This window comes from Galeopterus variegatus, unplaced genomic scaffold (genome assembly GCF_000696425.1).
Source record: "Galeopterus variegatus unplaced genomic scaffold, G_variegatus-3.0.2 Scaffold3774, whole genome shotgun sequence".
Classification (NCBI taxonomy): Eukaryota; Metazoa; Chordata; class Mammalia; order Dermoptera; family Cynocephalidae; genus Galeopterus; species Galeopterus variegatus.
In genome coordinates this window covers 132,927-154,869 of record NW_007729885.1, presented here as the reverse complement: position 1 = coordinate 154,869, position 21,943 = coordinate 132,927, and the positions used below count along the sequence as shown (strand labels likewise).

Genomic DNA, 21,943 nt, shown 5'->3' with positions numbered 1-21,943 from the left:
GGTGGGAGGGGGGAGAGGGAGGAGGGAGGGAGGTTTCAGTAATGGGCCACAATAATCAACCATATTGTATATCGACAAAATAAAATTTAAAAAAAAATAGTAAGTGCTCAATAAATATTAGTTAAGGCATTAAAAAAAAATGTCCTTTATTTTATGTTCCTTTTGGGGGCTTTAGGGAAGAATCTGTTTCTGTGCCTTTCCCAGCTTCTAGAAATTTATGGATTCCTGAGCTCCTGGTCCCCTTCCTCCATCTTTGAAGCTAGCCAGGACTGGTCAAATTCCCACATCATATCACCCTGATATCTTCTGCCTCCCTTTTCCACTTTTATTTATTATTATTATTTTAAAAAGATGACCGGTAAGGGGATCTTAACTCTTGACGTGGTGTTGTCAGCACCACGCTGTCTCAGGTGAGCGAACCAGCCATCCCTATATGGGGATCCGAACCCTTGGCCTTGGTGTTATCAGCACCGCACTCTCCCAAGTGAGCCACGGGTCAGCCCTCTTTTCTGCTTTTAAAGACTTTTATGACAACACTGGGCCCACTCAGATAATCCAGGATAATATTCTTGTTTTAAAGTCAGTTGATTAACAACCTTACTCCACCTGTAACCTTAATTCCCTTTTGCCATGTAACCTTACATATTTCATTTCCAGGAACTGGGAAGTGGACATCTTTGGGGGGCCATTATTCTGCCTACCACAGGCACTCTTGTCCAAAAGCCTAAACTGAGAGTTTGCATAGGTGGTATGGGGTATGAGGAAAGGTGGGAAAAGGCTTTTTAGAATTACAAAACTATCCTCAAATACAGGGAGGCCCTGAGGAACGATCTGCAAATCACTTGAGTCTTAGTATCCACAATGTCCCCTAAAATGGAAAGTGCCATCCTTTGCCTTGCATGTTAAATAATTATGTAAACGAGCTTACTTTGAGGCTGACAAATAGGACTCAAGAAGTTCTTGATGAATCTTAATGACGAGGGTGGGCGAAGTTCTCTAAATGACATCTGGAGGTAGTTTGAGAGATTTCTGGAGAAAAATCTTGAATGAAGCTGGGATAGAACACTCCAGCAAAAGGAACCAAGTTTTATTGAAGCTTCTGAACTTAAGTTTGAGGCAGAGGGTCCAAGCGAAAAAAAAAAGGAAAGTGAAGAGGCTAATACGATACCCCCAGGTGGCAGATAGTACCGAACTGAATGAAGGGGGAAATGTGTGAGGTCTTCATAGGTAAAGATGATATTTTACAAAATTTGCACCCTACTCAGTTCGAAGTTAGATACATGACGGTTGTTCAATTACTTAGTGAATAAATAAATGAATTTAAAATGTGGGTGATAAAAAGCAAATGGTACAGGTTCCACCGAGATTTGAACTCGGATCGCTGGATTCAGAGTCCAGAGTGCTAACCATTACACCATGGAACCGCCACGCATATGCAGCCGCCTTTGGCTTGCTGATCCTTACAGACCCCGCCCCCATCCACAAACCCACCATTTATAAGGCGGGTCTCACGTGCTCCCAACGTCCGGCTTCCCGGCATGGGAGAGGGAAAAATGAAGGAGAGGCCATTAAGACTGTGGTCAACGGAGAATCCAGGACTCAGTTTCTCCGCTGAACATCCTTGACAGGGGTGAGAACTTGAAGACTAATGCGATGCTACCCTTCGCCGGTACACACCGCCCTTTCCGAACCAGGGGTGGGGCGCCCCCTCCCCGGAAGTACTTCCCCTTAGGGGCTGGGGCTGCCGGAAGTGGCGCAGCAGTAGGGAGGGGCTCTTCACCCGGTCCCGCAGCTGAAGCTAGGCGCCCGGTTGCCCCTGCAGCGACGCCCCCTGGTCCCACCGATACCACTGCTGCTCCTGCCCCTTGGCTCTTCGACCTCGCAATGGGCACTCGCGACGACGAGTACGACTACCTCTTCAAAGGTGAGGCCATGGCTGTCGCCCTCCACTGAGTTCCCGTTCGGGGGGCCCGGGACACTCCCGGGGGACCCGTGTGCGGGCCACCACTGCACTGAAATGGGCCTGCCTCAGCCCTTCCTTTCTGTGAGGTTCGTCCTGCCGTCTCCCAGCTCGGCCTCTTCTCTTCCCCTCGGGCAGGGGCTCCCTGCTACACGCCGCTGTCTTAGCGACCTCCCCATAGGCCTTCGCTAGCTTTAGAGCCCATCGTTGTATGTCCTCCTCACAGCGGACTGCCTTCTCCCAAATCGTCTAATTCCTTTGCCCGGGTTCTTTGACCCCGCCGCCCCTCCCACCATCTGTCTTTGCGGGCTTAGCGCCCCCTCCCTCTCAATATACACCCTTCCTGGCTCACATCCCCTCTCTGAGCCCCTCTGATAGGCCCTTCGCTTCTCTCGGCCTTCCTTCGGCCCAGACTCCCACCTCAGGTCTTTTTCTTAATCTGCTTCCCTCTCCCCCGAACAAGACTCTTCTCGCGTCTCCTCATAGCCTCTCCCCTCCGACGGCGGCCCCTCCTAGCCAGCTTCCCCCGTCCCGGGGTCCGGCCGTCGTAAAATCTGAGCGGGCCGGGGGCCCCACCCCCACCCGCCCCGCGGTTCTCATGGTCGATAACCTTCTCGGAGTGTCGCTCCTCCCCCTTCTCTCCGGATTGACCACTCTCTGCATTCCTTCTCCAAATTGTGTTTAGAGCTCCCTGTCTCCGGTGCGACCCGGTCGTGGGAGCACGGACAAGAGGGATTGTTCATCACCCACCCTCGCACTTGTCGCAGTGACCCGGCAGGCAGATATGACTTCCCATGTAGACTTTTTTCTCCTGTCTTCCCTGCCCAGTGGCCACCAAGCCTGGATAACTCTTAACTCGGCTCGCTAGAAGGGGTTGCGGATGGGTGGTGGCTGTTATCCTTGCCAGACCTGAAGGCCCAGTTCCTGAGCAGGAAAGGTTGTGCGCTGCACAAATAGTAGCTTGCTTTATCACTATGGACTGGTTGCTTCCTGCTGCAACACTGGGAGGATCCGACAGGAAGGGAAGAGCCTAGTTGGCCACATACCTTTCCCAAAAGGTGGGGGTGGGGGGAATTTGTGTGTTCTTTTGGTCAAATTAAATATTTATTATGAAATAGGGAAACGTAGTATCCTTGGACAAAGCATATTGGAGGGTGGGGAGTGGATAGAAAGAATTGCTTATTGGATAAGTCCGGAAAGAATCCAAGTAGTTGGTATTTTTTAATCAACAAAGATAAAGGGTACAGTTTTCAGTGAGTGTAGAGTACAGTAAATGCTTTTTTTGTTATGTGGATGCTCTCGCACTCTGTTCCTTCTCTGCTGCTGAATTAGGGTAGCTATCAGTAGTGTGCTGAACAAAGATCATTACCAGGGAGGAAGAAGCCATTGCTATTAAAGCTTTATAGTGGAGGGTGGAGTTTAAAAAGAGTGTTAAGCATAGTGACTGTTTCCGACTTTGCCATTGGATACTAAGAATGATTGACTAAACGAAGCAGGAAACATTGCTTTTATCAGTACATTGCAAATCTTGGTATATTACCTGATTATATACCCTTATCACTTACTTCTCTGAGCCAGAATATTCTGTTATATAGGGTGAATACCTTCAAAATCTACCCCCATACTGGAAAGTCATTTTACAAATACAAAAGACTTGGGTTAGTTTTCGCGTACCGTTTGCTAAAGGCATCTGAGATGATGTGGTATTACTTGACTCAAGTGAGACTTTGGAGGTTTGTTGTTTTTTTAAAAAATATCTTACAGTGGCAGTGGGCAGCTTAGAAGTAATTAATTAGAACAAGATAGATTATGAGGGTATTTCTCTTGTTTGGTTTGTAGCTTGAATGTTGATTATAGAAAGCCATTTAAAAAAATAAGAATATTAATTATCCTGGATTGGTTTAAGGAACTTTAATTTAATTTTGGCAATACACCATCCTTCTAACAATGATTGAGAGCACAGGGCTATGGAATCACCATAGGTCTGGGTTCAAATCCTGACTCAGGTCTTATATTTACTTTGTGACCTTGGGAAAGTTAAATTTTTTGAGCTCAAGTTCCCTCATTTTATTTTTATTTATTTATTTATTTATTTTAAAAAGATGACCGGTAAGGGGATCTTAACCTTTGACTTGGTATTGTCAGCACCACGCTCACCCAGTGAGCTAACCGGCCATCCCTATACGGGATCCAAACCCGTGGCCTTGTTATCAGCACCACACTCTCCCGAGTGAGCCATGGGCTGGCCCAAGTTCCCTCATTTTAAAAACGAAATAATACCTGCTTATCAGGACTGTTGAAAGAATTAAATGAAACCGCTTGGAAAATTTTAGCTTCTGTGAGAACTCAATAAATGGTAATAATGTGAAGTTATTGTGGTTCTTATCAGTTTTTTTTAACTTTAAATCTTTATAAACACAAGAGCATTTAAATATTAGTAAAGAAACAAAACTAGGAACTTCTGAAGTATTTTATGTTTCCATGGGTTATGATTTCATTTTGTTGTATGTACATTTTGCTGAAAGGATGTTTAAAAAATTCTGCTGAGAAGGATTTTCACTTTTTTCAAGCTCTCACAGGCTATGAGTCACATTTTTTTTTATACTTCAATACTGATTGGCCAATTTCTTATTTATACAATTATAGTATTTTAAAGCAAAGTAAGAATAATTTTATATTAAAATGGTTTCATTCTACAGAGATTTATTTGCTGAGATAAACTGCAACAGTCTGCTTCAAAGAAGGCTTACCTAGCAAACTTTATAGTTTAGGGAATTGTAGCTGCTTGTAACTCTAACCAGTTGAAAATGAAGGGATATTTTGGTTAATATGGGATGGAGTGGTATAAATAGGAATGTAATATGGGGAGAGCAAGACAGTTGTTCTAAATTATGTATTTGTTCTTCAACATTAATCTTTAGTTAAGCTCAACAGTGAGACTTTTGGTGGAGGAGAATTAGTTTAATTTTTTGAAACTTGATTTTTCATTTTTAATTTAATTCTACAAGTATTTACATACACACAATGTGGTTAAGGCCCTGTGGGAGATAAATTAAGTAAGCATCAATCATAGTTCCTGTTTACAAATATGTGGTAGACACCAATCCACTTTCAGAAGTCACATTTTCTGAAAATATCTGGATTACATAGTCTGTTGCTTATGGCATTTTCTTTTCAATCTCACTGAAAGTCATTAGTAAATAACCATCAGCTGATTGTCAGTAGATCATAGGAACTTCCCTGTCTTGCATCTTGGTAGTTTCTCTTTCACAACTTTTGGTTGAGCAACTCAGATTCTGCTGAACCTGGAAAAAGTTATCTAAACTATAGCCTTATTGAATGCATTTTATTTTAAAGACTTTTAATGAGGTTAGACTGTGAATATAGTTAAGAGAGTAGAAACATTTCCAAGTTTATAAAAACCAAGAAAATTATCAGTTATTTCTTCATGTGATAATACTTAGGGCTGACATGTTATTAGGTTATTTTAGGAATGCTATAGATGTCGAATGTATAGATGCTGTTATTTAACTTATGTTTATATTATTTAGTATATATATATACTATATGTGTGGATGGCTATAGTTATAAAATACTTAAATGGAAGTACTTTTAACCCAAGATACTGGTTATGAAAACCATAGATAGAAAGGCACTGCAGATTCCTTTCTTGATGTGATCATATAGTTTCTCACGTTAAAAAAACAATTGTCATCTTAGTGAGAGAAACTATTTTTATTAGAAATTATTTAAAATTATTTAAATTTGAGTCCATGAAGAAAGGTACATAAAGTTTTGTTTTTATTTATTTGGCAATTGGCTGGAACGGGGATCTGAACCCTTGACCTTGGTGTTATAACATGGAGCTCTAACCAACTGAGCTAAGGGACCAGCCCTGTTTGTTTTTAAATCATAGCTAATAAATTCTCTTATGTTGCTTAGGTAATTTATTCCATTCTAGTTTATTTATTTATTTATTTAATTAAATATTTTTAAAAGTGAGCCTAAATGTAATTCTACTTGTTTTGGTTTCTAATTTGTTAACTAAATTGAATCAGCTTTACTTACCGTGTCATTTCTCAGTATCTGTTTGGCAGTACTATTCTGTAGAACCAGTATCTTCTGTTGTCGTTTAAGATATAATCCTTTATCAAGTTGCTAATCTTAATTCTGGCAACCTTGTCTATGTCTAGTTGAGATAACTATTTTATACTATATAAAGCATTCATGAGTTTTGAGTTATTTTCAGATAAAAGTGCTATTTTTTATGTTAAAATTACTTGGTTACATCAAGAAAAAAATTTCCTTACTATATCTTTATGGTGGCATAAATATTTGAGGTTGATGTGATAATGAACATAATCATTGGTGAAAAGTGGAGGTCAAAAGGGAAGAAACCAAAACTTGAAAGTGTTGGAATTTTTATGGAAGGTGGAGAGTGGTTTTTTTTTTTTTTAAAGATGACTGGTAAGGGGATCTTAACCCTTGACTTTGTGTTCTCAGTACCATGCTCTCCCAAGTGAGCCAACCGGCCATCCCTATGTAGGGATCCAAACCTGTAGCCTTGGTGTTATCAGCACCACACTCTCCCAAGTGAGCCACAGGCCGACCGTAAGAGTGTTCTTTGAGATGTGTTTTTTTAAAAAAAAATTTTCCAGAGACATCATTCTAGATGTCATGCTTACATGCAGTCTTTGGCTTTAAACTATGTGACTGGCTCCTGAATTACTGATAGATATGGAAGTACCTGTGAAGAAACATTCTAACCTTTTGGTTTTTTCCTTCTTCCCTGTTTCTACCTCAAGTTAGGCTTTTATACCTCAGTGCTAGTGTCGGGCCAGAAGTGATTCAAAGGAGATTTCCTCAGCAGATCATCCACCCTCTTGTACTAAGAAGCAAAAGTAAATGTATTCTATTAATAGGTAGATTCTATTACTGAAACTGGGATTTGACTTCTCATCCAGAATGGTGAACCTTGGAAACTAACATATCAACTAACCATCCTGTAAAATTGAAAGTGCATTCTTTTTGTACATTGCTTTCATGGCCTTGCCATCTTCTTCCTTGGTATCCAAATAAAAGCGTTTAATATAATACCTGCGTTTGCCATAGCACCTTTGACACCCTCTAATTGACTATGTGGTTAGAAACAACTATTCTTTGTGCTCCATGGAATCACTGCTGCCTGGGTGATTTCTTGCTGAATCAGCTGACAGAGAAAGCCAGAAAGATATGCATATGATAATGTACTCTCCCCAGGACTGTCCAGAGGCCAGCATATATCTGCTGCTATGGCAAAGAAGGAATGCATAATGGACTCTCTTTGCCTTCTGATTGGAGTGCAGTGAGCTCTCACAGTTTTTACCTCCCTCTCTGCCTGAACACCAAATCCCAGTCTGTTTAGTTACTAGGCACGGTCTTATTCCTTGGCTTTATTCTTGAATGGTTGATTTTCTAGACTTTGTATCTAAATTAATTAGTGTGATAGGTAATAAAAAGTACTAGTAGTCAATAGTAGGGATAAATAATGTTTCCTGAATGCTGATAAAAATTTTTACAAATGAAAAAATGTTGTCTCGCTCTTATTCTGTAAACCTGTGAACTCATTTTTATTTTATTTTTTTTAAAGATGACCGGTAAGGGGATCTTAACCCCTGACTTGGTGCTGTCAGCACCACACTCTCCAAGTGAGCCATGGGCCGGCCCCCTCATTTTGATTTTTAAATTCAGATGGAAAATGCTTTAAAGCAACTTGTCTTACTGCCTATTTCCCCATTGTTTTTGGAATTCTCAAGTGTAATATCACCTTGGGTGAAAAAGAATCTCCATGTATTTAATTAGTAAATGAGATGGATCTTATAGAAATCACAGGAAGTAAATTCATGTAATCAAAACCTGTTTAAAAAAATTTGTGAAGTTGTTAGTGAAAGTGTGTGCCATCCTTGCTTTCATTTTGACTTATAGTAAGTTAGAATGATTAGTTAGCTTCCTGGGGCCCCTGTTTATCCTTAGTAGGGTGGAGTTTGGGGGGGTAGCAGTGGGAGGATGGTTTCTAGAGTTGAGCCAGTCTTATAAATGCAAGTATTAAAAGTCATTGTAGTTTCTGTGATCTAAGTGGTGAAGTTTATAAACCTGATGCGTCATGTTAAATGTATTTCATTTTCCCTAGGTGTAAGTCCTGAGGTCACACCCAGTCTTTGAAGAAACTAGATCATATTCATTCTCTCCCTCCCCACCCATTAACATCCTTTGTTGTTTTCATGTCTGATACATTTTAATGTCACAAATTGTTCATTTAGTTTAGGATTTATCTTTCAAGTTGTTACCTTCTAAGGTTAGGAAGGTTGGTATACCATTTATGGTAATTAATGCCTGTTATCAATGCCTAGTGCACCTGTGATTAAAATTGCATGTTTAAGACAGGGTATTATATCTGTGCTAAGCAGACAATGTGTGGAAATCATTATGCAGGTAGAAACATGCTAAAAGAATAAATTGGTTTTGTTGATTGGTAATAGGTAAGAACATGGGCTATTCAACTCCCTGCTCTCCATCCTTTTTAAAAAATCCAGATCCCCAATCTTTTTTGCTTTATTTATTCTGAAGCCAAACTTCATTCTGTCGAAAGCATGTTGGTATTCTGAATATGTTTGCCTCATTCATCTGATATTAAATTCTTGGCCTTTTCAGTTGTCCTTATTGGAGATTCTGGTGTTGGGAAAAGTAATCTCCTATCTCGATTTACTCGAAATGAGTTTAATCTGGAAAGCAAAAGCACCATTGGAGTAGAATTTGCAACCAGAAGCATCCAGGTTGATGGGAAAACAATAAAGGCACAGATATGGGACACAGCGGGGCAAGAGCGATACCGAGCTATCACGTCAGCGTAAGTCTTACAGTTTTTAAGTTCTATGAAATAGGTTGCCAACAAGTGAATTGGCTGACTTTTGATACTAGAAAAGGACCTTTTTTTTTAAAGAATTCCAGTTTTAAGAATTCTTAGAAATTAAATTATTTATGTGTGTTTTTTAAAATATATAGTCCATATTTTAAATTCTTCCTGGTGTTTGTTTCTGTCTTGTGGTTGTTTTCTTTTTCCTTTTTTGTTTATTTAACTTTTCTGTGGTTGTTTTCTGATAGTTAAATGTATGTTTCTGTTTTCAGATATTATCGTGGAGCTGTTGGTGCCTTATTGGTTTATGACATTGCTAAACATCTCACATACGAAAATGTAGAGCGATGGCTGAAAGAACTAAGAGATCATGCTGATAGTAACATTGTTATCATGCTTGTGGGTAATAAGAGTGATTTACGTCATCTCAGGGCAGTTCCTACAGATGAAGCAAGGGCTTTTGCAGGTTAGTGATATGAATTCCACGATATTACAGTGATTCTGTTATTTCTTGCTGTAATGTCTTGCAGTTTTGATACCTTTCCAATGAGGGTAATAGGTTATATAATAGTTTCAGAAAGATAAACATGAATGCTCAGCAGGGATTGTTGTTTTGAAAGTTTGTGATGATCGTATGGCTTTTTGCTTAACTTTGAGTCATTAGAACACTAGCATTTTGAGTTTTTGCTGCCAAAAACTGAATCTAAACATTGTCCTCTTTTCTCTCCCTTGAAAAGGTAGGTGAAATCTTACCAGTTTATTCTGTGCTTCGAGTCTCTTTTTCCATTCTGTCTCTTTGTTTACCAGGGCTGCTATATGTGGGTCTGAAAAGTAGTGGCCCATGGTGTGTCAGGGACCAACGGATGCAGCTGCTTAGGAGCTATAACTTTTTTGGCTTCATAGAGAGTCTGTCTATCTCTTACCTTGTTCTGGTAGGGACAGTAGACAGCATTGTGCATTCTTGGCTAGTGAAAGAGTCATGACCTTGCATTAGTAATTATGCTGTGAATAGTTTTCTATAACAGTTCTGTAGTTTCCTAGGCAAGAAGAAGCTTTATTTCAAATAATACAGTTGCAGAATTCTAAGTGAATAACAAAGCTATGTGGTTGATGGGGAAGACAGTAAGGGATGGAAATAGCTGGGTATTTGGTAAGTTTACATTTTGAGTGGTATCATTCATTGTTAGTGGTAGTATTTACATGTAGCAAGTACTTACTTTAATTAAGAAGTTAATGAGTTAGCTTACTTGGTTAGACCGTGGTGCTGGTAACACAAAGATCGAGGATTCTTAGGATCCCTGTACAGGCCAGCTGCCAAAAAAAAAAAAGAAAAATAAATAGATGAAGTTAATTCAATTAAAAAGTTAATGAAAGGGCCGGCCCAGTGGCGCACTGCTACAGTGCGCTGCTTGGGAGCACGGTGGCGCTCCCGCGGAGGGTTCGGATCCCACATACGGACCGGTTCCCGCTCACTGGCTGAGCGAGGTGTGGGAGCAACACCGAGGGTTGCGGTCCCGTTGCCCGTCCCAGTCCGGGGCGGGCATGACACTGAGGGTTGCGATCCGTTGCCGGACACGAAAAAAGACAAAAAGGAGAAAAAAAAAAAAAAAGTTAATGAAAATTTCTCACTCTTTTTTCTGCGGGTGGGTGGGCGGCTGGCTGGTACAATGATCGAACTCTGAACCTTGGTGTTATCAGTACCACACTCTAACCAACTGAGCTAACTCGCCAGCCCCTCTCACTTTTATTTTTAATCTACTAAAGTATAAATTGAATGGTGACTTTACTGCCCCAGAAGTTGGGAAGATCTTAGGTTGTAAAAAGTTGTTATTTTCCCTTTTGGGGGCCTGAGTGGATCATACACCTTGTTTTAGAACTTGACAAGACTGAAGTTTTTGTGTCTCTCCGCAGAAAAGAATGGTTTGTCATTCATTGAGACGTCTGCTCTAGATTCTACAAATGTAGAAGCTGCTTTTCAGACAATTCTAACAGGTAATACTTGCATTTTCAGATTAATGCAATGGGAATTAGAAGTTAATTTAAACAAATCAGGAAACTAAACAATATATCACACCATACGAGGATGACTATCATTTGAGAGCTACTATAGCAAGAGCTATTTAGAGTACAAAATTAGTTACAATCCTTGCTCATTGAGTTTCTATCATCTCATTCATCTGGTTTATAGTAGGAAAAATACTTGGAAAATAACTTGTTCTCTTCCATTACTTCAGTCTATGTATTCCATCCTTCATGGTGACAAACAAAGTTGTGTTTAATGTATTTTCATAAGGTAAATATATAGATCCCAGCTATGGAATGATATAAATGCCCTTTTGTGGTGATGGTCAGCTTTGTGCCCCGTGAATAAGCATAATCAATTAAAAAAAAGATATAAGTGCCCTTTTGAAATTCAGTAAAGAAAAGAAAAAGCTAGGGAAAATATATTTTTAAAAATTTAAGTGAAAAAACAAAAAGTAAAATTCTATTATGATGTTATAGAAGAAGAAAGGTGTCACTTATAGATAAAATCAGCCAGTGATTGCATGTAGAAAAGTTATAAGTAGTGGGAAAGGGACAAAGTTTGTGTTGTTTTAGAATGTGGATGACCAGGTCAACCTCCAGAATAAGAAGACATTTTATTTGTGTTGACTCATAGTTATCTGACTTTATTAAAATGACCAGATTATTAGTAAATTTAATCTTAATCCTCTAAAAGTACTTCCATAGATATTTTTTTGTATGGCTGCTTGGTAAGGAGATCAAATCCTTGACCTTGGTGTTATCAGCACCATGCTCTACTGAGGGAGCTAACTGGCCAGGCCCAGGTTGTATATAAGTGCTTTTAAACTATATATTACTTTTAAGAACTCATGATTTAGAGTATAATCTTAATATACAGTGCATACAGTCTTATGGCACATTCTAAAGTGTATGTGGAGAAATGGTTACATAAATGAGTTTCCAATTATAATGTAAGAAGTTTTAATTTATTGTTTGTATGCAGCACTTGTATTAGAGGTGAACAAATTTTAATTTAAAAATGTTGTCTTATTTTACTGTAAAAATGTAGTGAATAAAGCCTAGGAGTTTGAGCATGGATTTGGAAGCTTGACTTGGGTTCTAGTCCTGGCTGCTCTAGTTATTATTAGCTCTATAACCTTAGGCAAATCACTTACCCATTTTAGGCCTTACTTCATCTGTAAAATTCAAATATGTTTTGGGGGGTCAGGCCCGTGGCTTACTCGGGAGAGTGCAGTGCTGATAACACCAAGGCCCCGGGTTCAGATCTCATATAGGGATGGCCGGTTTGCTCACTGGCTGAGCGTGGTGCTGACAACACCAAGTCAAGGGTTAAGATCCCCTTACCGGTCATCTTTAAAAAAAAAAAAAAACAACAATAACAAAAAAACCAAATATGTTTTGGGGAGTTCTGTTATTTCCTTTTTGAGAGAGGGCTGGTATTAATCAAATATTGTGACATGGTTTGACTGTTATGTTGTGACTTAAAGGGGTTTTTTTTTGTCTTTTTTGAGACCGGCCGCCCCATGCTCAGCCAGTGAGCGCTGTGAGCGCACCGGTCACCCCCATATAGGATCTGAACCCGCGGCGGGAGCGCTGCTGCACTCCCAGCGCCGCACTCTCCTGAGTGCGCCACGGGCTCGGCCCGACTTAAAGGTTTTTTAATCTCTGTAATCCACAGAAAAGAATGGTCTGTCACTGAGTTATTTGCTCTAGACTCCAACAATGAGTACGAGTTAGTACCTACAAAATACTTAGCTATTCCTAGTACATAGTGAATGTTTGATAAATTAGTAGTTAAATAGCAGTTAAGGCGTGAAAAAACTCATTAAAAATAAAATAAATGTTGGTGATTTACGTACCTGTTACAATTGTTTTCTGTTATCAGAACTGCAGCTAAAAAGAGCTAGCCAGTGCTGTGGGGTCAGATAACCAGTCTTTGGAACACAGTAGCTTTCCTTTAGAATCTTCTCTGTTTCAAGTTTCGCTGTAGATTGTTTCAAGCAAGCAAGATTTAGAATAGCAACTAGAAAGAACTAGCTAGTGCTGTGGGGTGGGATAGACAGTCTTTGGAACACAATAGCTTTCCTTTAGAATCTTCTCTGTATCCAGTCTCACTGCAGATTGGTTCAAGCAAGCAAGATTTGATTAACTAATGCAGTACTTCTACAAGTCCAATTTTTTTACTTTATAACCGCTGAATGGATTCTGTTGAGTCAATTTGTAGAGTACTAGATTGAGACCCAGAAGTCCTAGTGTTTTACTTTTTACCACTTTGCTCCCACTTGCTGTGTAACTAAAATCAGTGAACCTCCTGGGTCGTCAGATTCATATTGTCTTGAAACGTGTGAGTTAAATCACCTTAAAGGTTTGTGAGTCTGAAAACCTCACCTGAAAACACTTTTCAGTCAGTTTTGATTGTTGCGATATTTTTTATGTCTCATCAAATCTCCTTTGCTATAATTATAGCCCATTCATTCTGATCTCAATTTCTAGCCCATTTTTCCTGGTATTAAGTAAAGACGAGGCTGTCTTTCTTCTGTAGTTAACTATTGTATATATCAGTTTGTAACATTCAACTGATATACTCAGACATGAACTTGTCATAAAAAGAGATATATGCTTAAACTTCAGCTGTTTTGTCTTTACAGATGAAGAATATCTGGCTATTTTTCTTAAAAGTTACTCCAAATTGAGCTTTTGTTATAGCTTAATGTTACTTGAAAGCAAAGAAGACTTAAGTTTCACTTTCTACCACTTTTCCTTATTATTTCCTCAGCTTCCTGCATAAATCTGAGTGTTGATCTGTGGGATCAGAGATCACTGCATATGGCTGCAGATATATGTGCTGTTTTGCAAGTTTTAGGATGTTTGTTCTAACTTCTCTTCCTCCTATATACCAATGGGAGTATTGATGCATAAAGAAACAAGAAAGAGAACAGTAACCTTATTAGGCTCAGTTCTGCCTTAAATGTTAACAGTATTAATGGAGCATTTACATTATATCTTGCTGTTGCTGCAAGAAAAGATATCTTTTTAATTTTTAAGATGCAAAATTATGTATTGGAAAATTTATCCACATTATTACTTCAGAGTTAATTGTGTTTGTTTTAGAATAGACTGACATTCTTGACATCCATTAATGTGACAGTGACTCTATGAGATTATTCTGCTGATGGTGTTTTTTAGAGGTAGTTGGCTAGTACATGACTGAGCGTGGTAGGTTGCTCATCTTCTGCATTTCAGTGCACCCTTGTTTTCTTCAAGTTCACTAAGAGATCTTTTTATTCCATACTTTCCATACCCTCTTTATTTTTCTTTTAACTTTCTATTTTGACAATTTCACACTTTAAAAAGGGTTGCAATAATAGTACAAAGAATTTGTAAATATCCTTCACCCATATTCCTCAAATAGTAATATTTTACACATCTCCTTTATCTTTTTTTCTTCCTCTCTCTAACTCTGTACCACATAGTCAGACATAACGCCCCTTATCCCTAAGTACTTTTCCATGTGTGTTTCCTAAAAACAATGACATTCTTCTTCATAACCATAGTACAGTTATCAAAATCAGAGTTAGATAATAGTGCTACATCAGTGTTTAGCTACCGACCTTATTCTGATTTTGCCAACTATTGTAGTATGCCCTTATTAGCAAAAGAAAATCTGAGATCAGATCACAGTGTTTCATTCAGCTGTCATATATCTCTTTAGTCTTCTCTAATCTAGAACAGTTCCTCAGTCTTTTTGTCTATTGACATTGACATTTTTGAAGGGTAGAGGTCAGTTATTTTGTAGTGTCCCTCAGTTTGGGTTTGTCTGATGTTTCCTCATGATTACATTCAGGTTATACACTTTCGGCAGGAACACCACAGAAGTGTCTCAGTGCATTGGATCAGAAGGTTTATGATAATTGGTTTGTCTTACTCACTACTGGTGATGTTAACTTTCATCACTTGGTGAAGGTGATATCTGCCAGATTTCCCCATGTAATAAGTCCAAGTTATCTCAGTGTGAAGAATTAAATTCTTAATTCTTTTTTTTTTTTTAAAGATGACCAGTAAGGGGATCTTAACCCTCGACTTGGTGTTGTCAGCACCACGCTCAGCCAGTGAGCGAACCGGCCATCCCTATATGGGATCCGAACCCGTGGCCTTGGTGTTATCAGCACCGCACTCTACCGAGTGAGCCACAGGCCGGCCCCTAAATTCTTAATTCTGTGGTTGAAAGAGTTTTAGTTCATTTAGTGTATTGATTCTTAAAGTGGGACTAAGTTTTCAGTTATTGATTTTATTAGAGTGGTGAGAATCTTTTAATTAGGCATGGTAGTAGCAGGTTTGTTCTTGGCACACAGCAACCTTTTAAATACAGGTCAATGTATTTTTTGACCTTCAAGAGACTTACATGGTGAGCAGTGTGTTTGAAGAGATCTAAAAAGTTAAAAACTTCTAACTAGGGGGCTAGCCCCATAGCTCACTCGGGTGAGTGCGGTCCTGTTAGTGCTGAAGCCGCGGGTTTGGATCCTATATAGGGATGGCCGGTGTGCTCACTGCAGAGGGTGGTGCAGCGTGGTGCAGTGTGGTGCGGATGACACTAAGCTGAGGGTTGCGATCCCCTTACCAGTCAAAAAAAAAAAAAAAAAAAAAAAAAAAAAAACCAGAAAAACTTCGAACTAGACTGTAGTGAGGTCTCTGCCGTTTTCACATATCTTAGAGGGACTGAAGAATTTTAACTCTTCTTGTTCCCTAATTTGGAATAGTTGATTTAACTAACTTAGAATTACTTTGCAACTTGATCAGACTTCCATTAGAGTAGAAATAGGCATAATGTCCTTTTTATTTAACTTTACCTTGTTGTGTTTAAAGTTATCTCATGTTAATATTTTACACAAGGGTATATTTTAATTCTATTTTTCCATTAGCTTTTTGAAGTACCCTCCTATTTATATTTAGATCTCCTTCAAGAGATCCTGATATAAGAATGATAAAGCAGGATTCCTTTTCTTTCTAACCTTACCTATTCTTTGGATGTTTTGAAAAGGAATTGGTGTGTCACACTCATTTGGTTCTAAAGGAGAACATGCCCTTGAAAGAGGAAACTGTTTATATCTGGTTTAGCAAGTTACTAGTCCCATTCTCCTCCTCCCACTGTAATAACCTTCTCTAATCAGATACCAGCTAGAAGGTATCTGCTTCCTATTTTATCAAAGTTTTTTTTTTTAAATGACACATTCAGCCACGAGAGACTTAAGTAAATTTCTTGTGGCGCCTCTTAAAGCTAGTTATACTTGAAAGAAAAATTTTCTTCTAATTTTTCTGACCAACACTTTCCTTTCTCTTTATCACCTTGTGGCGTTATTAGCAGGCATCTTTTTGGTGAGGAGTCAAAACAGCAGTTTTCCATTTCTAAAAAACAGAAGGCAATACTAGCAGTTATACAACACTGCTCAAATTTTTTGTTTTGTAATGAGATTTCTTTAATTATTTAATTCTCTGTGAAGTCTGCCTTTGCATCTCTTCCAGTATTGTGTGTACTTGATTTTTTTTTTTTTTTTTTTTTTAAAGGTGACCGGTAAGGGGATCTTAACCCTTGTCTTGGTGTTGTCAGCACCACGGGCCGGCCCTTACTTGCTTTTTATGTACTTTCGTTTTGGTTCCCCTAACTTAAACTTCAATTTGTAAGGAAGTTGTAATTTATAAGAAGGTTACATATTTAATCATTTGCACTTGAAAAAGAAGAGCTACCCAGTTTGGGTTTAGAGAGAAAACAAAGAATGAAGTTGATGTTATCTTTATTCCTTAGCCACTAGCCTGATTGAAGTGTTGAAGAGTAAGTCCTTTTCTTTACCTTTGACTCACTCCTATCCCATCCCTTTTCAATGAAAAGAATCTAAATGAAGGGCCGGCCCGGTGGCACACTGCTACAGTGTGCCGCTTGGGAGCGCGGTGGCGCTCCCGCCGAGGGTTCGGATCCCACATACAGACCGGTTCCTGCTCACTGGCTGAGCGAGGGGTGGGCGCAGCGCCGAGGGTTGCGATCCCGTTGCCGGTCCCGGTCCAGTATGGGCGCGACACTGAGGGTTGCGGTCCCTTGCCGGACACGAAAAAAGACAAAAAGGAAAAAAAAAAAAAAAAAGAATCTAAATGAAGACTCTATATCCTTTTTTTTTTTTCAACTTTAGTCAGTAGCCTGACTGTTGTAGTTTTTCTCATTGATGCTTCTTCACATTTGAACCACTGTCAACCTTCTCAGACATAAATTTTAGCCACCCCCTCCCCCCAAAAAAGTGAAAGAAAAGGTACACTTTCTGTCAGTGTTTTTTATTAGTTTACATATTCAGTTGACTACAGCTTGCTGTTCAATTTTACAGAAATTAGTTCTTAATTTGGAGAAAATGTAGTAATTTAGTTAATACATTTCTTTTTATTTAATTTTTTAATGGAAAGTTTCCAACATACCAAAATGAGGATAATATCATGAACTCCAGTGTAGCCAGCCATCAATACCCGTGAGCTCATGATTAATTTTTCCTCCACCTCCACCATTGTTTTGAAGCAAATCCCAGATATTACATTATTTCATTTGTAAACATTTCAGGATGTATATCTAAATGATTAAGACTGAATCTCATAACACTTAAAAATTGGCAGTAAGCCCTTATTATCATCTCTTATCCAAACAATATTAAAATTTCCTGTCTCAAATTGTTTTTTTACAGTTCAAATTAGGATCCAAATAATGTTAATACACAGCATTTGGTTATGTTGTCAGATCATTGTGAATGTATGCTTCTACTTTTTCACTCCATACTTTATGTTTAAAAAATTTTTGAATATTACAGAAATAATACAGTGAACACGCATATACCTTTTATCTGGAATCGTCAGTTAACATTTTGCCACATTTGGTTTATCTCTCCACGTGTGTATGTACGTTTTACCCCCCTTTTTCAGTCTTTGGAATGTAGATAGTAGGCATTGTGGCACTTTGCCACTACATACTTGAGCATTTTACTTCCTAAGAACAAGGCATTTTCCTATATAATTACAATATCATATATTATATACAAGAAATTTAACATTTATACAGTGTTACCTAATGTGCAGTCCATATTCATATTTCTCCAAGTGTACTAATAATGTCCTTTATAGATTTGTGTTTTAATTTTTAAATCCAGGATCCAGTCAAGGATCACACGTTGCATTGATGGAATTGTTTTGTGTCTGTGGTATCAGAGTGGCCACTAGTCATAGGTTGCTATTGAGCACTTGATATATGGCTAGTGGATGAGGAATCGGATTTTAAATTTTATTTATTTAATTTAAATAGGTGGTTGCTACATTGGACAGCAAAGATTTAGAATATTTATCCCCATCTTAATCTGGATTTATCTCATTACTTCCTTATGATTAAATTCATTTTAAACATTTTTGGCAAGAATACATAGGTGTCCTTCATTGGAATACATTGTGTCCTTCCTAGTATATATTAGGAGGCTTATTATGTCAATTTGTCCCATTGTTAGAATTTCCTTGCTTTTTGAAGGATTTCTTTTTTGGAGGGAGCACTGAGGGCAAAGATAAATGAGACATGTTCTCTGTTATTAAGGAGTTTATAATCAGTCAGAGGGAACTACTTTTATTTTTTTATTTTTTATTTTTTTAAAGATGACCGGTAAGGGGATCTTAACCCTTGACTAGGTGTTGTCAGCACTGTGCTCAGCCAGTGAGCGAACCGGCCATCCCCATATGGGATCTGAACCCGTGGCCTTGGTGTTATCAGCACCGCACTCTCCCTAGTGAGCCACGGGCCAGCCCAGAGGGAACTACTTTTAGACAGTGAAATGTAAAATGTGTTTTATACCAAATAAAATGTGTTAAATACAAATACTGTGGAGGAATTTAATGACATTTGTTGATGTAGTTAGTTACTTACCAAATATCTATATCTTATACGTTGGAGATAAAGCAGTGGACAAGGCAGACACGGTTTTGGTCCTTATAGAGTTTAACATTTAGTGGAAGAGACAGACACTAATTAGTTTTGATAACTGTCATGAAAGGAAAATAGAGCGTGCATATAAAATTGTAAGTTGCCTGTTTTGAATAATTATTTAATTACAATTTAACTTTAGTTCCAGTCACTGATAAACACATTATCTTTTCCTCTTTCCCTTCCAAGAGTCTTTTGGGATTTTAGCATGTTTATGAAGTTGTGCTGTTTCCTACACAGCCTAGAAGGACACCTGATGTGTCTTATAGTGCAGGTTTATTTATTTTGTGATACAGTGTCAATGTATGTAGGCTTTTTTTTGATAATGGTAGACTGAAAACATTCTTATGGTTTAATTCAGATCTAAACCTATAAACCATGTAATGCTCTTTAAACCAAGATTTATTTAATTGCTTAGTGAAACTTGCCCTCTGAAATGGAAAAACCTTTGTTTCTGTTTTTATCCTAGGGAAAATTGTTAAAATAATGGGTTGAGTAATCAAATGACTGTTTGAAAATAAAACTTTTGTATTCTCTGTTCATTTTATTTGGGGTCTTTCCTGCACATATGTCTTCTACCTCTGTGTATCTTTTATACCAACTATTGGTGTGTTTATACACACTAAATATTGTTTCTTTTTTTATTTAGAGATATACCGCATTGTTTCTCAGAAGCAAATGTCAGACAGACGCGAAAATGACATGTCTCCAAGCAACAATGTGGTTCCTATTCATGTTCCACCAACCACTGAAAACAAGCCAAAGGTGCAGTGCTGTCAAAACATCTAAGACTTCTCCCCTAGAAGGCTGTGTATAGTCCATTTCCCAGGTCTGAGATTTAAATATATTTGTAATTCTTGTGGTCACTTTTGTGTTTTATTACTTCCTTATACTTATGAATTTTTCCATGTCTTAAGTCTTTTGATTTTAGCTTTATAAAATTATCTACTTGTCCCGAATGACTGCAGCTTTTTTTCATGCTATGGCTTCACTAGCCTTAGTTTAATAAACTGAATGTTTGGATTCCTCAATAATTGTTTACGTTTCATCACGGAAGCGTATCGTTCACTGTACGATATAATGGAACTTGATCACTTGAAGCTCAGTCTTACTGGTCTTGATCAAATCAGACTAAGAAGACCTTAGAAATGAGCTATCATTTTGCCACAGAGAAGCTTATAAGTAATACACTCTTCTCTCAGTGCAGTGTATGTTTCCACAAATCTAAGAATTGCCCTATAAACACAGCAGGATTTTGAGAGCTTGAAAATTTTCCATTATTCTGGAAATCAATTTCTAAAATGCCTTAATAGGTTTATGTAGTTTAGTAAATTTTGTTTTTTAATTTTTGTAAGCATTGAAGTTGATTAGAGAGGAGGGCACTTTTTTTGGACAAGAATTATCTTAAAAAACACAAAAGATTGTTATGGTTTTGGTAGTGGTATGGTTATGGAGCCGTAAGTTATAACAGTGCTGCCTGGAGGCTGAGGAGAGACTGGTGGAATTAAATCTGAGGTGCCTCTGTTGCAATGGTCAGGCAGCCCAAGTCATTTAACTGATCTAATTTCCCAGCAGTAGATTATGTGGCATTTTATTGCTCAGGCAATAACTGGTTTAATGGTGGTAGTATCAAATTTTGAAGTGTTAATTTTGTCTTAAGATCTTTCAGCAAGTGAAATGCAGCCAGTTTTATTACCATATCCACCAGCAGGCATGGACAATTATTTTAACAATGCTGATATTTGAGTTTTGCAGTATATTAAGGAATATAGTCTAGTTAACTAATCTTTGGTTTCAGTATATCTAAAGAATACAGTGTGAGGCTAATTTCTGCTCAAGTGGTACCACTTAAAGGCATGTATTCTTTTAGTACGTAAAGTGAAATAGTATCTTGAGTTTAAATAGAATGCATTTAGGCATTGTAGAGACCTGAAATAGTTTTCTTCCACTACATTACTGAAATCAATGGAGCAGCGTTTCTCATTCAGAAATGTGCACACTAATATTTAGTTTTACTTCCATGTGGATAATATTAAGCACTTACTTTGCAGTTTTCTGAAAGTTGTATAAACTGCAGTGATACTATTCAGGATGGCGAGATATCGCCTCGAAAAACGTATATGTGTGGGCTTGCATAGATTACTATGTTTCATAGTTAATCTTCTGTCTTTTGCGGTGCTCATGATGTGTGAGGTGCACGGAAGGCATTGCTGTAGTCAGTCATTTTGGTTTTCTGTAGTCATTTTATTATTTTACTGTATTGGTTATGAAGATACTATTATCTGTTTGTAAATTGCTACTTTGTATTTTATGCATGCTCTGTAACTTGATTTTTTTTTTCCAGTTATTGATTTGGAATATATTCACGTTCTAATAAACAGTTATAGGGGGACTATTCCTTATGTTGTCAGATTACATTTTTCCTTTGAGTGCTTTGGATTATAGCCATGGAATACTTGATTCTGATCTGTAAGAGCATAGTTCTTGCATTACTGAGTAAACATTGAATTGGGGGCTTCAGTGTGTGAATTCAGCTTTGATTTTAGACCTGCAGTTCAATTAGGCTTTTCTTGGAAAAAGTATTACCAAAAACATTAGGGAAGTAGTCTTTGTGCTTTCATACCTAACAGTGTCACCAGACCCAAGTAAAGGCTCCATTCCATCCCTTTTTTACTCAAAATTGGTAGTAAATTTTTTACAAAATTATTTAAGAAAAAAGAGAAACTAGGTAGAATTGAAAATGAATGAAATAACTTGGAATTTTTACCAAGTGTAGACTTAAATGTTGCCTTGGGCATGTTTGGTTCTTGGCAGAATCCCTAGAAACATTAGGTATTAGAAAATGACTGATTGCATTTCAACAGTTATCTTCATTTTGAGTAGTATCTCCAGAGACAAATTGTCTCAAGTAAGAAACATTAAGTTTTTAAATATTATGACAATCCAGGGCTCAAGGCAGTTTACAGGTATTTTGCTGCTTGACCATGATTTTCATTTATTTTAACTTTAGTTGTTTTTTTTTTTAACTTGTTATATTCTCCAGAAATGTCCATTAGCCATCGTGCCTTGATTTATG

General features: G+C 38.0%; 1 protein-coding gene and 1 non-coding gene across 3 annotated transcripts; one reads left to right on the top strand and one right to left on the bottom strand.

Annotated features, from left to right (window-relative positions):
• Positions 1 to 1,352: 1,352 nt before the first annotated feature.
• Positions 1,353 to 1,424, bottom strand: TRNAQ-CUG. The gene has a single exon. It is a non-coding gene; the product is annotated as a tRNA-Gln (tRNA).
• A 329-nt stretch (positions 1,425 to 1,753) lies between these two features.
• RAB11A (RAB11A, member RAS oncogene family) lies at positions 1,754 to 21,265 on the top strand. Of its 2 annotated transcripts, XM_008585953.1 has the most exons (5): positions 1,757 to 1,924; positions 8,651 to 8,846; positions 9,125 to 9,318; positions 10,764 to 10,844; positions 19,517 to 21,265. In XM_008585953.1, exons 1-5 carry the CDS (start codon positions 1,885 to 1,887, stop codon positions 19,654 to 19,656), a joined length of 651 nt encoding a protein of 216 aa, XP_008584175.1. In that variant the 5' UTR covers positions 1,757 to 1,884; the 3' UTR covers positions 19,657 to 21,265. The 2 variants fall into 2 exon arrangements, with proteins under 2 accessions (XP_008584176.1, XP_008584175.1); XM_008585954.1 differs by lacking the exon at positions 10,764 to 10,844 and having other exon boundaries at positions 1,754 to 1,924.
• The last annotated feature ends 678 nt before the right edge of the window (positions 21,266 to 21,943 follow it).

Excerpts from the sequence above, each read along its gene's own strand:
- RAB11A (XM_008585953.1), top strand. The coding sequence starts at position 1,885 with ATGGGCACTCGCGACGACGAGTACGACTACCTCTTCAAAG. Across the intron at positions 1,925-8,650 it reads GTACGACTACCTCTTCAAAG|TTGTCCTTATTGGAGATTCT; the intron begins GTGAGGCCATGG and ends TGGCCTTTTCAG. Across the intron at positions 10,845-19,516 it reads TTTTCAGACAATTCTAACAG|AGATATACCGCATTGTTTCT; the intron begins GTAATACTTGCA and ends TTTTTTATTTAG.